The 15,227-nt window shown below is 34.8% G+C and overlaps 1 protein-coding gene across 1 annotated transcript; it reads left to right on the forward strand.

Moving 5' to 3' along the window:
- Positions 1-669: 669 nt before the first annotated feature.
- On the forward strand, positions 670-5,206 carry LOC136813193 (uncharacterized). Its single transcript, XM_067069716.1, has 3 exons — positions 670-1,073; positions 1,475-4,735; positions 5,134-5,206. Exons 1-3 carry the CDS (start codon positions 670-672, stop codon positions 5,204-5,206), a joined length of 3,738 nt encoding a protein of 1,245 aa, XP_066925817.1.
- The last annotated feature ends 10,021 nt before the right edge of the window (positions 5,207-15,227 follow it).

Consider the following 15,227-nt stretch of genomic DNA (forward strand, 5'->3'; position numbering starts at 1 on the left):
TAGGTCTCTTTTCGGTCAGTTTCAAAATTGACCGATTGAGCATAGTCAGTGAAGAAGGTATCTTTAATTTTGAAGATTGCTATAGTGCTATTGTTAGCTATAAGAATATATAAATTTGATACTTTAAAGTTTGGCTTTTAAGATCGGTTTGCTTTCTGGAATTTAACTTTTAGTCCTACCCATATTTCTCTTTTTTTACCAATACAATGTAAGCTGTTTATATTTTATAGTATAGATTTTTGAGTCAGTAACTACATTAAACTGCATCATAAATTTTTATGCATTAGTCGTGCTTCAATTTATTTATTATCTTTCACCGTTTGTATCCTTTGGGTTTGTATCTCCATGCAAATTCCATCATCTGCCACTGACCTTTGAACTTGATGTTTTTTTAAGAATTGATTAACATTGAATTGCATCGAACATTTTTATGCATATAGTCATGCTACCATTTATTTATTATCTTTCACCGTTTGTATCCTTTGGTTTGGTATCGCCATGCAAATTCTATCATTGCATTTGACTTTGATTTGAGAATCGAATTACTCTCTTCTCAACATCTTATCCATCTATCTTCCTTTATCCAGATAAACAATTCCACTGGCCTTTGAACTTGATATTTTTTAAGAATTGATTAAAATTGATTGTTGCTAATTTATTTTGACCATGATGGAGAACTTAGACGATAGCGAGAATTTGGCTCCTTTGAATGATAATTTGCCGCCAAGAGGTAGAGCCCGAGGAAGAGTTGAAAGAAGAGGCACAGTACGAGGTGAGGGCAGAGGACGAGGTGAAGGTAGAGGCAGAGGACGAGGTTTGGGCAGAGGTAGTGGACGAGGTGTGGGCAGAGGTAGAGCAAGGGGTCAAGATAGAGGCAGAGGACAGGGTGAAACTAGCAGGCTTGGAAATACCATCAGAAATCCAAGGCAAGGTGAAACAGAACAACAAGCACAAGCACGCCGACAGAGAAATGCTGCACGAATGCGGGTCCAGCGTGCAAATGAAACTGAGGAAGAATCCAATGAAAGAAGGTCGCTCAGAACTCCCAACGTGAAAGGGAACGAAGGACTGATGTAAATGCAAACAGGCCTGCTGGATGGCATCAAAATGCTTACCAAAGAGCCCAACAGCGACGGACTCGTATTTTAGGCATAGCACCTACTGCCTTCCTTCCTGAGGAACATTCTTTAGGTGAATTTGATCAGCTTTGTACTTTTTGTGGGGCATTAAAATTTGAGGGGGAAAATGATTTTAAGTGTTGCTCAAATGGAAAAGTTGTACTTCCTCCACTGCGACCTTTTCCACCTCAGCTTCACCAACTTTTTACAGGAGTTTCAAACCAAGCTAAGAAGTTTAGAGATAAGATTCGACTCTACAATAACTGTTTTGCTTTCGCTTCTCTTTCTGCCAATATTGCACCTCCTTCTGGTCGGGGTCCACCTACTTTTAGAATATGTGGACAAATTGTACATAGATATGGTAGTCTATTCCCAGAACAAGCACACCGGCCACAGTATGCTCAGCTTTATATCATTGAGACAGGGAATGCTTTGAACTTACGGATGCAGAACCCATCTGCTGCAGATTGTGATCGCGAAATTATGGCTATCTTACAGAGTGTTCTTGACGATGTTAATCCTTTTGCTGCATCTTACAAGTATATGAAAGTAGTTGAGGAGCAGGAGAACGCATTAGCACAACAACAAAATCGGCCTGTATCACGAGTAACAATGAGAATGGTTGAAGGTCATGACAATAGAAGGTATAATGCCCCATTGCATGAACAGGTTTCAATAGTTTTCACAGGGGAGGGCGGTGCTCCTCCTGCAAACCGAGTAATTGTGGTATACCCACACAACGAGCCTCTTCAAAGATTGCCGTTGACTTCTTCTAACATAGATCCTATGATTTATCCTTTGATTTACCCTAGAGGGGATATTGGCTGGGATATGAATATGAGTCAAGCTGCAGAGCGAGCTACAAATGTTAGAAATCGTGTGACTATGCTTGAACATTTTGCTTATAGATTGGCTATTCGTCAAGAATTCTCTGCACTCCATTTGTCTGGTTATTTGTTTCAGCAGTTTCTTGTAGATGCGTACACCCGAGTTGAGGGGTGTAGGTTACAGTACATCCGTTTTAATCAAAAGAATCTAAGGGCTGATTCGTATAGTGGCCTTATGGATTACCTTGAAAATGCTGCTGGCCAGCGGAACTTGAATGCAGGAAATGTTATTGTTCTCCCTTCTACTTTCCTTGGGTCCCCTCGAGCAATGCACCAGCTCTATTTGGATGCAATGGCTGTGGTTGCAAAGTATGGTAGACCTGATTGCTTCCTAACTTTTACTTGTAATCCGAGGTGGAAGGAAATCACTGACAATTTGTTACCTCAACAAACAACCAAGGATAGGCCTGATTTAGTTTGTCGTGTTTTTCGCTGTAAGCTTTATGCTTTGAAAAAAGAAATAATGGAAGATTGTGTTCTTGGTAGGGTTGTGGCACGTGTTGATGTCATAGAGTTTCAGAAAAGAGGCCTGCCACATTGCCACATGCTCTTGCATTTCACTCCTGAGTTTAAACTAAGAAATGCTGATGACATTGATGCTTTAATTTGTGCAAGGATTCCTGATATTGAAACTGAGCCTGAACTATACGAGATAATCAAAACAAACATGATTCATGGGCCATGTGGTGCCCTCAATCCTCAATGTCCTTGTATGGTGGATGGTAGTTGTTCTAAAAACTACCCAAAATGTTTCAATGATCGTACGCTCCTTAATGTTGATGGTTTTCCTCACTACTACCGACCTGATGATGGTCGAACCGTGCGTGTTCGAAATTTTGATCTTGACAACCGATCAGTTGTACCATACAATCCATATCTGAGTAAAAGGTTCAATGCACACATTAACTTGGAGGCCTGTGTTTCCATCAAGGCGGTTAAGTATTTATACAAGTACATCTATAAGGAACACGACTCAGCCCACATTGAAATCGCTGAAAGAATTGATCACGATGAAATCAAAACTTTCCTTGATGCACGCTATGTGTCTGCACCGGAAGCATGTTGGCGTTTGTTTAGCTTCAACATGCACACCCAAACGCACATCATCACAAGGCTTGCTGTACATTTACCAAACTTCCAAAGGGTTTATTTTCAACCTGGAGGCGAGGAAGGTGCTGTAGAGAGAGCTCAAAACAAGGACACCATGTTGACAGCTTGGTTTAAATTGAACCAAGAAGACCGAACTGCAATGACTATTTTATATCCTGATATTCCAAACAATTATGTTTTCGTCAAAGCCACATCAAAGTGGAAAGTTAGACAACGTGGTACAGTCATCCCTAGAATGTATAGTGCCAGCCTCCGGGAAGGAGAAAGATACTTTTTGAGAGTTTTATTGCTTCATGTTCCAGGAGCTACGTCTTTTGAAGATTTGAGAACCTATGATGGTCAGATCTTTGAATCTTTCAGGGAAGCCTGTTTAGCTCGAGGTCTTCTGGAGGATGACAACATTTGGGTCAATACCCTTGATGAAGTTGTCCATGTTTCTTCTCCAGCTAAGATTAGAAAAACTTTTTCTACAATACTTATTCATGGCGGGCCAAATAACCCAAATGAATTGTGGGAATCATTCAAGGGGTACATGATGGAAGACTTTTTGAGGTATCACGATGCATTGCATGCTGAACAGCTGGTTTTAGCTTACCTACTGAGGACTTTAGAAGATGCTGGTAAAGCCTTGGTGGATTTTAATCTGCCTCCTTTGAATATTGATTTGCTCGATGAAGAACCTAATGTTCAAGAGAATAGGCAGGCGGCAGACAGGATTAGACCGCTGTTAAATCCTCAGCAAATCAACATTTCTGACACTGTGCTTGATTCTCTTGCTGTGAATGATATTGGTACTTCTAAAGTGTTTTTTCTTGATGGCCCAGGAGGTACAGGGAAAACATTCACATATAATTACATCATCAAAGAGGCTAGAGCTCGATCCTTCTGTGTTGCAACTTCTTCTTGGACAGGGATTGCAGCGACTCTACTCGATGGTGGTAAGACTTGTCATAATTTATTCAAGCTTCCAGTACCAGTCAATGATGGTTGTTCATGTAATGTAAAACCAACGAGCAAACATGCTGACTTTTTGAGAAGCCAGCACATTTTCATTTTTGATGAAGCTTCTATGATTTCTAAGTATGCTTTAGAAGCTATTGACCGAATGCTGAGAGATATAAGTAATAGTGATGTTGCTTTTGCTGGAAAGGTTATTTTGCTGGGCGGTGATTTTCGCCAGACACTTCCTGTGGTTAAGAGAGGCACTGCGGCACAGGTTGTAGAAACATGTCTCAAAAGTAGCTACATCTGGGCATTGGTTAGAACATTCTATCTCCGTACAAACATGAAGACAGGGCCTGGAGAACAAGAATTTTCTGAGTTCTTACTTCGTCTTGGTGCCGGCGCACTTCCGGCGAAACCAGATGATCCTTTTAAAGGATGTATCCAAATTCCTGATGAATGTGTGTTACCCGAGAACTCCGATTTGGTCCCACATATATTCAATTTCCAAAACGACAATGATCAATCAACTAAGGTAATATTGACGCCAACTAATAATGAAGCATTGGAGATCAATGAGAAAATTCTAAGATGTTTAGGCGGTGATGTTCGCACATACTTTAGTTTTGATTCTGTGATGGCTGACACCCAAGAAGAAGTTGATCTTTATCCACTAGAGTTTCTCCATTCGCTCACACCAAGTGGGATGCCAAAGCATAGACTAAATTTAAAAGAGGGATCTATAATAATGCTATTGAGAAATTTGTCATTGAAGGACGGCCTTTGTAATGGAACACGTCTGAAAGTCTGTCGTTTACAAAATAACCTGATTGATGCAGAGATTCTGTCCGGATTTTCCGCTGGGGCGAGAACTTTGATTCCAAGAATAACTTTTTGTCCCAATGACACCAATCTTCCATTTCAGCTAAAAAGGGTCCAATTTCCGGTACGCCTATGCTGTGACAATCAACAAAAGTCAAGGACAGACCTATGACAAGGTTGGAATCTCACTTGCAAGACCTTGCTTTGCTCACGGCCAATTGTACGTTGCTTTCTCACGTACACGTTCTTTTCAGAGTGTTAGGTTGGTTGTCTCTAAATCCTATGGTCAAGGGTACAAAAATGGGAAGTGTCTTACTAAGAATGTAGTCTACCCACAAATTCTATAACTTTCTATAGACTTTATATGCTCTGTTACACTTCCATTTGCTCTGTTAAGATGTCAGTGTGGAACTACTCTGTGAGTAGTGGTCTTGTATAGACTGGTCTTTGAGCTTTTGAAATAACAGAATTTCTGTCGTGTTACATTATTACCTCTTCTGTGGAGGATTCAGTGTTTCTTTCATTTTATTGATAGTTTGAAGTTTAAGGGTTCCAAGCTATCAAGAATCGGGGTTTGCGTAATTGTTGGGTTTGTGTGTATGTGTATCTATAATATTTTGTATCTATTCTACCTTTTCATTATTCACTTTCGTGTTTCAGTTATTAAAAATGTTGTGTATTTTAAAATGACTCAACTTATACCAATCATGTGATTCAACTATACCAACACACAAAGCGGATAGTGATTGGAATCGCCAATCATCACTTTGGAATGTAAGTTACTTTACTTTTGCAACCTTATTACTTCTATTCAGTACAAGTAAACTACATCTAAATCTTTGGTCGAAGTAACAGTTAGAAGATTTTAATTTTGCATTTCCCAAGTCTCATCCTTTCATACTTGCCAAATATATCACTTCCCCTTTCTCATTTCCCTTGCAGCGCATACAAATTTTACTGTTTATTTTTAGTACAACGCTTTGGCTCGCATGACGTCACGAGGCTCATCAATCACAGACGAGTACATAATCGGCAACTAAAGACGAGATGTAGACATCGATTTCAACTGGCTGAGTGATATTAAAAGCTCATACTTTGCCATGAGTTGGCCACAAAAGGCAAAAGACATTCGCGATCATTTCGCGATCATTTCAGTACCATTGGAAAATTACAGTCATGCTGCCAACCACAGTGGTACATGGTAGTCGCTCGCATCAACTTTCATTTTTTTCAATCATTTACTGCTCGAGTCTTTCGACATGAAACAACATGGTGGATGTTAGTTTTTTAAAGTTTCTATAGCCAATTTATGTTGTATCCGAATTTATTACATTCTTGACAAAAGATAAAACTCACTCAAATTACTGTAAATATGTTGCATTCCATTTAAAACTTCTTTAAGATCTGTGGCAGCCTTCTTTTAAAGCAATTCATGCTATTCTCTTCTCCTTGACAAACAAAGCTTTACGTAACTTGATATGTTTTGTCCCTTTGAAAAATTTTCTCATGGACTTCCCGTTTTGAAAAACCCTGCCAAAAGTACATAACCGATAGTCCTTAAATCTTGTCCGGGAAAGAGTTGGGTACCTATTAATCAAGAGTAAACTTTCGGCGTCACTCAAAAACTATCTATCTATCTATCTATCTGTCTAGGAGCACTCTAGAGGTTTCGCAGAATTATTGTGTCCTTTTTACGATACTTTTCTACGGCCTAATTAGGAACTAAAGTTAACGTTTATGATAGATTTTAGGTACTCTTTTAGCCTTCTCTGCTTTTTATTGAAATTTATTTCAAAATGTGCCAAATCAAATGGCTTCAGGTTACTAAATTTATTAAACAAAAACATCCCAAACTCAATGTTCAAGAGAAATCAGTTCCTTTGTTACTTTTTAAATAGAAACAATTAATATTTTATCGATCATTTAGCACCTTTGTATTTATTTTAATGACTTTTTAATTGACCAGATTTTTTAACCTTTTAATCAAATTTTTTGAAACGAATTTCATTTTAACTGAGGATGATGCTCGGAGAGCATCGAAACGTCTTATAATAAATTTTTAACAAAAATAAAAAATGCTTCTGTTAAAAACATTAATGAAATCAACCGTAAAATTTGGTCATGTGATGACTGCTTAAACTTTCCTTTCCAGTGTTTAGAATCTAATGACATCATAAATGAACTCAAACCTATAACAAAGCCAATAACCCATAAGGTTAAATTTGATAATAACTTCACACAATTTAAACACCTCCCAGCCCTTAACATCACCTCAGGTTTGCCCAATGATGAAGATGACTTGATAAACTTTGAATATTACAATGTTGACAGTTTCTTGTCTTTAACTAAACGAATTGAAGATGATTATATCTCTGTCCTTCATACAAACATTAGATCTCTTAACAAAAACTTTGATAAACTTGAAGCCCTTTTAACAATCTTGAAGTAGGGTTTTGACATTATAGGAGTTTCTGAGACATGGGACAATGATAACAAGCTCTTTGTGAAACCCACAATCAGTGGTTACCACCCTTTTGAAGCAAGGTCTGGAAACAGTCAGAATGCTGGTGTTGGTTTATTTATCAAAGAAACCTTGAATTACAAAGAGAGGAATGATCTAACTTTCTCATCAACAGGTAAGAATTGTGATTTTGAATGTCTTTTTATTGAACTTGACTGTAAGATTCTTGTAGGGGTAGTATATAGACATCCTGATAACAAAATACAAATTTTCAATGATGAGTTTGAGAAAAGAGTTCTTGAAAGAATAAACAAGAAGCCCAGTGGACATGAAGGCCCAGCGAATAAAAATATGAACTTAACAAGACTTGAGTAGCAGAGGGGATTTGAACCTGGAGTCGCTAATACAAGCCATAGACGCCTTAGACCATTCGGCTATCTCTTATTTACAGCGATGAGAAATAATTCATAATATTTAATCTTATATACAGAGATGTTAGTTTTTTTCCTAACACGTGAACAACTGAACTGTTCACATGATAGAGAAATGTAAAAACAACTTTTTTAAAAGAACATCTTCCTAAAGAGAAGGTTTGTTACGGTTATGTCTGTGTAAATCACATTGTTTTTCTTAAAACGTACTACATCTGTTATATTCTTATAGTTTTAATAGTTAATTGTATTTTCTCCTTTTATGTTTTTAACCAATAAAGACGATTTCAATTGTTTTTTATTCTGTCAATCATGTTCTAACAGCCAATCAAATCCTTCACAATATGTACTAGCCTGTGCTGTGCTTGAAAACGCGTATCGCCTAGTAAATTGTTACACACTGACACCGGGCAGAATGCTAATGAAAGGCCCACTACGCTAAAGCTAGCTGGGCCAAAAATGAAGATAAGAAGGTTATTATTATGGGAGATTACAATATAAATTTAATGAACTGTGAATCTCATCGTCACACAAGTAATTTCTTTGACAAGATGGTTTCATTTAATTTTCTTCCATACATAATCCAACCAACTAGATTTAATGGTAACTCTCACACTCTTATCGACAATATTTTTTATAACGACATTTCCAATGAATGTATCAGTGGTAACTTAATTCCTCATATCACTGATCATTTGCCAAGTTTCCTTTTTGTACCTCATTCTGATAATAAAATAACACAAAAATTTAAAAAAATATCAAAAAGAGACTTCTCTGATTTTGATATCTTACGCTTTAGGGAAGATCTTTCAAATATTGACTTCACCAACAAATTCCTACAGATGGAAGATACTAACCTAATGTATGAATTTTTTCATAAAGGCATGAATTTTTTATTTGACATACATGCCCCATTTAAACTATTGACAAAAAATCAAAGAAGAAAAGAAAAAAAACCCTGGATGACCAATAAGATTCTTAACAAAATAAATATAAAAGATGCACTATATGGGCAGTTTATGAAAGACAAAGACCAACAAATTTTCAAAGAATATCATGAGATCTTGCGAGAGTTAAACAAAGACATACGTAAAGCAAAATTCATCTACCTCAAAAACAAATTTACACAATCAAAGAATGACATCAAAAAATTTTGGAAAAATATCAACACCTTCCTTGGTAGAAATAAGACCAATCATTACCCAAGAACTATGACTCATCAAGATAAAACATTTACTGCTCCAAATCTTCTCAAAACACAACTCTTAAACACAAAAACTACCTTACTAGGAGGGTCGTTGTAAAACATGGAGTAGCTCCATGGAGTACTCCAATGGAGTACCTATTGGAGTACTCTAAAAATATTGCAGACCAGATTTTAGATCGCCGCGAGAGGAAAATAAAGACCTGTATAATTTTGTATTTGCTCTAAAACCACTCTGTAGCAAGAATGTGGCTTTCATGTTGGTCTCTTTTTATATCCTTTCATGTCATCTGCATCACATTGAGTATGGAATTCTCATATCAAAGAAATAAGTTGGCGGACTCCATTTATTGTGATTGTCTTATTATTTTGTTAATTGAAGTGTATTTTGTCAATAAAATGACAATGAATAACTTAATGCTCTAAAACCCCTCTGTAACCTCTCTCACAGACTGTCCCCAACTGCCATTTCATATCCAGTCATAGTACCTCCTGCATCATATTGAGTATGATAAAAATTCCTTTTGGAAATGGGTTGATAAGCTATGTATTCTATGATTGTCACAATATTTTCTTTAAAAAAGTCAATCTGTTGACAAAAGGACAAAAGAAAAATATTGCTTAAGAAAGCTCTAGTGCCCTACTGGTGTTACATAAATAATATAACACATAATACTATATACAATTACACTGATATTATATGTATTATTATAAAGTGTTTGATATATCAGAGCTATTCTGCAAGCTAAATCTGGTCTGTTAATTGTAGAACGAACAAAGATTTTTAAGCAGAGAGCGTGCGCTATATGAGCTTTACTGCCAGAAATGATGGTAGCCATTTTTTCCCAAACAAATACTTGAGAAATTCTTTTGATTGCTATAAATTGGAAGTTTACAGCTGGTGAAAAAGGTTGATTATCAAATTTGTGATATTCATCGCTCTGACAGGTATTTTAGGGGGTACTCCATTAGGTACTCCATTGGAGTACTCCATGGAGCTAATCCATGTTTTACAACGACCCTTACTAGGATGCAGTATAACAACTCTAACTTCTTTTTCCAACGAACCAATAGGTATGAAGTCTTAACACACCTTAACAACATAAACAGTAATAAAGCCAAGGATATTTATGATTTCCCTACACGGATTATCAAAGGTATTGCTGATCTACTAGCTGATCCTCTTGCTATTATGATAAACAACTCCACAGGTGTTTTCCCTGAACTTTTAAAACATGCTAAAGTAACTCCTCTCTTCAAAAGTGGACTTAGAAATGATATAAAAAACTACAGGCCAATATCTGTTCTCCCAATTTTTGACAAGATCTTTGAAAAAATTGTTCATGAAAGAATAACTAAATTTCTCAACAAAAATCACATTATATTCAAAGGTGTTGTGCGCAGATATGTAATTATTTTGCGCAGATATGTAATTTCTGCGCAACTATGTAATTTTGAGCTGCGCAGATATGTAATTCAATTTCTGCGCAGATATGTAAAACACGATCTTTAAAATCAATGGTACCCCCTTGATAGCTTTTACCATCACTTTTACCTTTTTTCGAATTAAGGTATTTTAGCAAATTCCTATCAGATACAAGAAGTAATATCTTATAAGCATCAACTTTATAAGAAAATGATCTATAACTTTTCAACCACTAAGTTTTAGCTTTTGGTAATTGGTTCTTTCAAAGGAAATATGGAATAGCGCCTAGAATGAAAGTAATTATTTTTCTTATAAGAATCATCTTTATAAGAAAATGATCTATAACTGTTCAAGGACTAAGTTTTAGCTTTCGGTGATTGGTTCTTTTGAAGCAAACATGGAATAGCGCCTAGAATGAAAGTAATTATTTTTCTTATAAGAATCATCGTTATAAGAAAATTCTCTATAACTTTTCAACCACTAAGTTTTAGCTTTCGGTAATTGGTTCTTTCAAAGGAAACATGGAATAGCGCCTAGGATGAAAGTAATTATTTTTCTTATAAGAATCATCGTTATAAGAAAATTCTCTATAACTTTTCAACCTCTAAGTTTTAGCTTTCGGTAATTGGTTCTTTCAAAGGAAACATGGAATAGCGCCTAAAATGAAAGTAATTATTTTTCTTATAAGAATCATCTTTATAAGAAAATTCTCTATAACTTTTTAACGACTATGTTTTAGCTTTCGGTGATTGGTTCTTTCAAAGGAAACATAGAATAGGGCCTTAAATGGATGTGACTATTTTTGTTATAAGCATCAGCTATATAAGAATTAAATCAATAACTCTAGATAGACGGTCATATACCTTTCGGTAATTAGTTCTTACAAAGTAAATAAGGGACGGCGCATAGTATGATTATATTTATTTTTCTTATAAGCAACTACTTTATAAGAATCAAATCAATAACTCTTGATAGACGGTGATATACCCTTCGGCTATTAGTTCTTACAAAGTAAAAAAGGGACGGCGCACAATATGATCATATTAATTTTTCTTAAAAACAACTCTTGGTAGAATAGTATATACTTTTCCGTAATTACCGTATTCCTACGAATACACGCTCCTTCTCTAAGAAAAAAGACTCCCCTCAATGGGAGGTTTTAAAATTTTTAATTAACACCCTTTTCTTTAACACCCCTCCTTAAAGTCTTAAAATTACGCCCAAGGCGTTTATTCGAAGAAATACGGTAGTTTTTACAACCTAATAGAAAAGTACAAATGAGATCTTCGATAGAACCTCGACTCGAGATAGTCACACTTATGTAAACTTTATTGATTTTGTAGATATGAGTTGCATTTCTTTACATTACAGTGAGATAAAGTAAAATTCTATTGGTTGTCTTTACCAATACATGGACTAATTTAAGATAAAAAACTCCCTTTTCCTTTTCATGGCTCGATCTACGAGCAAAGTCATTATATTTGATTGAATTATCCAATGAAATAGAGTGGGATTATCGAAGTTGTGATTTTCGCTCGAACTTTAAATTATGTAGAATGTTATACACTGATTGTTAAAGATATTTAAAAAATTAAATGTCTTTCTTATTTTCCCCTTACAAATTAAACTAAGGCAAAATATTTGACTTTAAGCCATCTAAAAGGAGACGAATTTAATTTTTTTTAAGTGGAATTGGCATTCACAATGACACAATGGCTCTATCGAAAGAATAGGGAATTTTGCTAAATCTAACATTAGTTTATTAGAATTTTATAAGAACAAGTTTTTTTCTAAGTGGAATAGGCTTTCAAAAGTTTTGATTTATCAAACAAAAGCTAACAAATATTTTTTAGGAGTTATGAATTGTGTTCTTTTAAAGTTGATGCTTATAAGTAAAACAAAATTTTCTAGCTTAAGCACTATCCTATGTTTGCTTTGAAAGAACCGATCACCAAAAGCTAATATCTATTGGTTTGAGAGTTATGAATTGTGTTCTTATAAAATTTCTAGCTTAAGCACAATCCTATATTTGCTTTGAAAAAGCCAAACGCCGAAAGCTAATAATCATTGGTTTAGGAGTTATGAATTGTGTTCTTATAAAGTTGATGCTTATAAGTAAAACAAAATTTTCTAGCTTAAGCACTATCCTATGTTTGCTTTGAAAGAACCGATCACCAAAAGCTAATATCTATTGGTTTGAGAGTTATGAATTGTGTTCTTATCAAGTTGATGCTTATAAGAAAAATAAATTTTTCTAGCTTAAGCACAATCCTATATATGCTTTGAAAAAACCAAACGCCGAAAGCTAATAATCATTGGTTTAGGAGTTATGAATTGTGTTCTTATAAAGTTGATGCTTATAAGTAAAACAAAATTTTCTAGCTTAAGCACTATCCTATGTTTGCTTTGAAAGAACCGATCACCGAAAGCTAATATCTATTGGTTTGAGAGTTATGAATTGTGTTCTCATAAAGTTGATGCTTATAAAAAAAAATTTCTAGCTTAAGCACAATCCTATATATGCTTTGAAAAAACCAAACGCCGAAAGCTAATAATCATTGGTTTAGGAGTTATGAATTGTGTTCTTATAAAGTTGATGCTTACAAGAAAAATAAAAATTTCCTCATTAGCACAGTACCCTAGTTGCTTTGAAAGAACCGATCACCAAAAGCTAATATCTATTGGTTTGGGAGTTATGAATTGTGTTCTTATAAAGTTAATGCTTATAAAGAAAAATAAATTTTTCTAGCTTAAGCACAATCCTATATTTGCTTTGAAAAAGCCAAACGCCGAAAACTAATAATCATTGGTTTAAGAGATATGAATTGTGTTCTTATAAAGTTGATGCTTACAAGAAAAATAAAAATTTCCTCATTAGCACAGTACCCTAGTTGCTTTGATAGAACCAAACGCCGAAAGCCAATATCACTTTGATAAAAAGATATTGACTTGTTTCTTATAAAGATGATGCTTATAATAAAAACAACAATCGCCAAAAGTTTGCCTTAGTCCAAGAACAATGTTCAAGATATTACTTCTTGTATATGAAAAATTAATGTTAAAATCGAGTCAGTTTTTCAAAAAATAACTAAGTCCAAAAGGTCGTGTTTTACATATCTGCGCAGAAATTTAATTACATATCTGCGCAGCTCAAAATTACATAGTTGCGCAAAATAATTACATATTTGCGCAGAAATTACATATCTGCGCAAAATAATTACATATCTGCGCAGAAATTACATATCTGCGCAAAAATTACATATCTGCGCATAACAAAAGGACAGTTTGGTTTCCAAAAAGGTAAGTCTACATCTTCTGCAGTTATTCATCTCACTGACATTATAGCTAGGTGCAAAGCTAAAAAAGAAGTTGGATGTGCAATTTTTTTGGATCTGGCAAAAGCTTTTGATACTGTAAATCACAAAATTCTCATTGACAAGCTTGAAAGAATAGGTATCAGAGGCCCTGTACTATCCTGGTTTCAAAGCTACTTGACTAAGAGAAAACAAAGTGTCTCCTGTAATCATGTAAAGTCTGAACCCAGGTTCATCTCTCATGGTGTACCTCAAGGCTCAGTTTTAGGCCCCCTCCTGTCTTGATATATGTCAACGATTTAGCACTAAGTTCGTCTTTCTCACAAACATTGTTTGCTGATGACACATGTCTGTTCATGAGTCATTCAGATCCTGAAATACTTCAAAATTTCGTAAATACAGAACTCAAAAAAGTATCTGACTGGCTTGTTGCAAATCAACTAACTTTAAATATCTCCAAGTCCAACTATATCATCTTTGGTGAAAACAAAACAGCTAACTTTCATGTCTCTATTTCAGGTCAATCTCTAAACAAGGTTAACGAAACAAAATATCTGGGTGTTGCTATTGATCACAAGTTGAACTGGAAAGAACATCTGAAAAGGCTACATACTAGAATCAAGCAAAATACAGGTATATTACGAAAGGTAGGATGGTTCCTTCCACGAGAGAACCTTATATCTCTATACTTCAGCCTTGTTAATTCACACCTAATCTATTGTATTCTTCCTGGGGCTCTCCTAATACAAATGGTTTAAATATCATTAATGAAACCCTTTCTTAATGCATTAAATATATTGATCATGCATGTCCATCCATTGATAACAATAAATTCAACCCTCTAACTGCTGATAAACTCTTTAAATTGGAATCATGTAAACTTGTCCATCAGTATTTAAATGATAACATCCCTTCAGCTTTAGTTAATCTATTTCAAAGATTTAAATCAGACAGTTTAATATCAAGAAAAAATTCTAAGAATAATGTTGCTACCATCCATTATGATCAATCTTTTCATCCGCTTATGTTTCATGCACCACAATTTTGAATCAAGGAAAATACTACAAATCTGCAAGTCTTTCCTTTTCAGCTTTTCATCTTTCATGAAAAAAGAGCTTGGGAAATTGGATTAAATTAGAGTTTTTAATGTATATAATGTATATGTTGTCAATAGGGTTTGTTCTTTATTTTCTCTACATTTATCGCTTATAGTTTTCATGCATCATGTTTTCATTTTTGGTAATCCTTTAATTAAAGTTTAATATTCAAAAAATTTTCTTTCGTTAAAGTGTTTTCTCGTTATTACACACTACTGTAAATACTTGTTATTTGCTGACTTTTACCCATAGTTTTTAATTTTTTTTTTTTTTGTTTTTTTTGTACTAGTCTTGTACTAGGTTTTTAAGACTTAACTGTGAATGACTTAGAAATCCTCATTAGGATATTTTTATTCCCAGAACTTGTATTTATATTTAACGTTCGTACTATCATAAAGATAAACAAATTGAAAAA

Source organism: Clytia hemisphaerica, unplaced genomic scaffold (assembly GCF_902728285.1).
Source record: "Clytia hemisphaerica strain Z4C2 unplaced genomic scaffold, Clytia hemisphaerica genome assembly, whole genome shotgun sequence".
NCBI classification, from domain to species: domain Eukaryota; kingdom Metazoa; phylum Cnidaria; class Hydrozoa; order Leptothecata; family Clytiidae; genus Clytia; species Clytia hemisphaerica.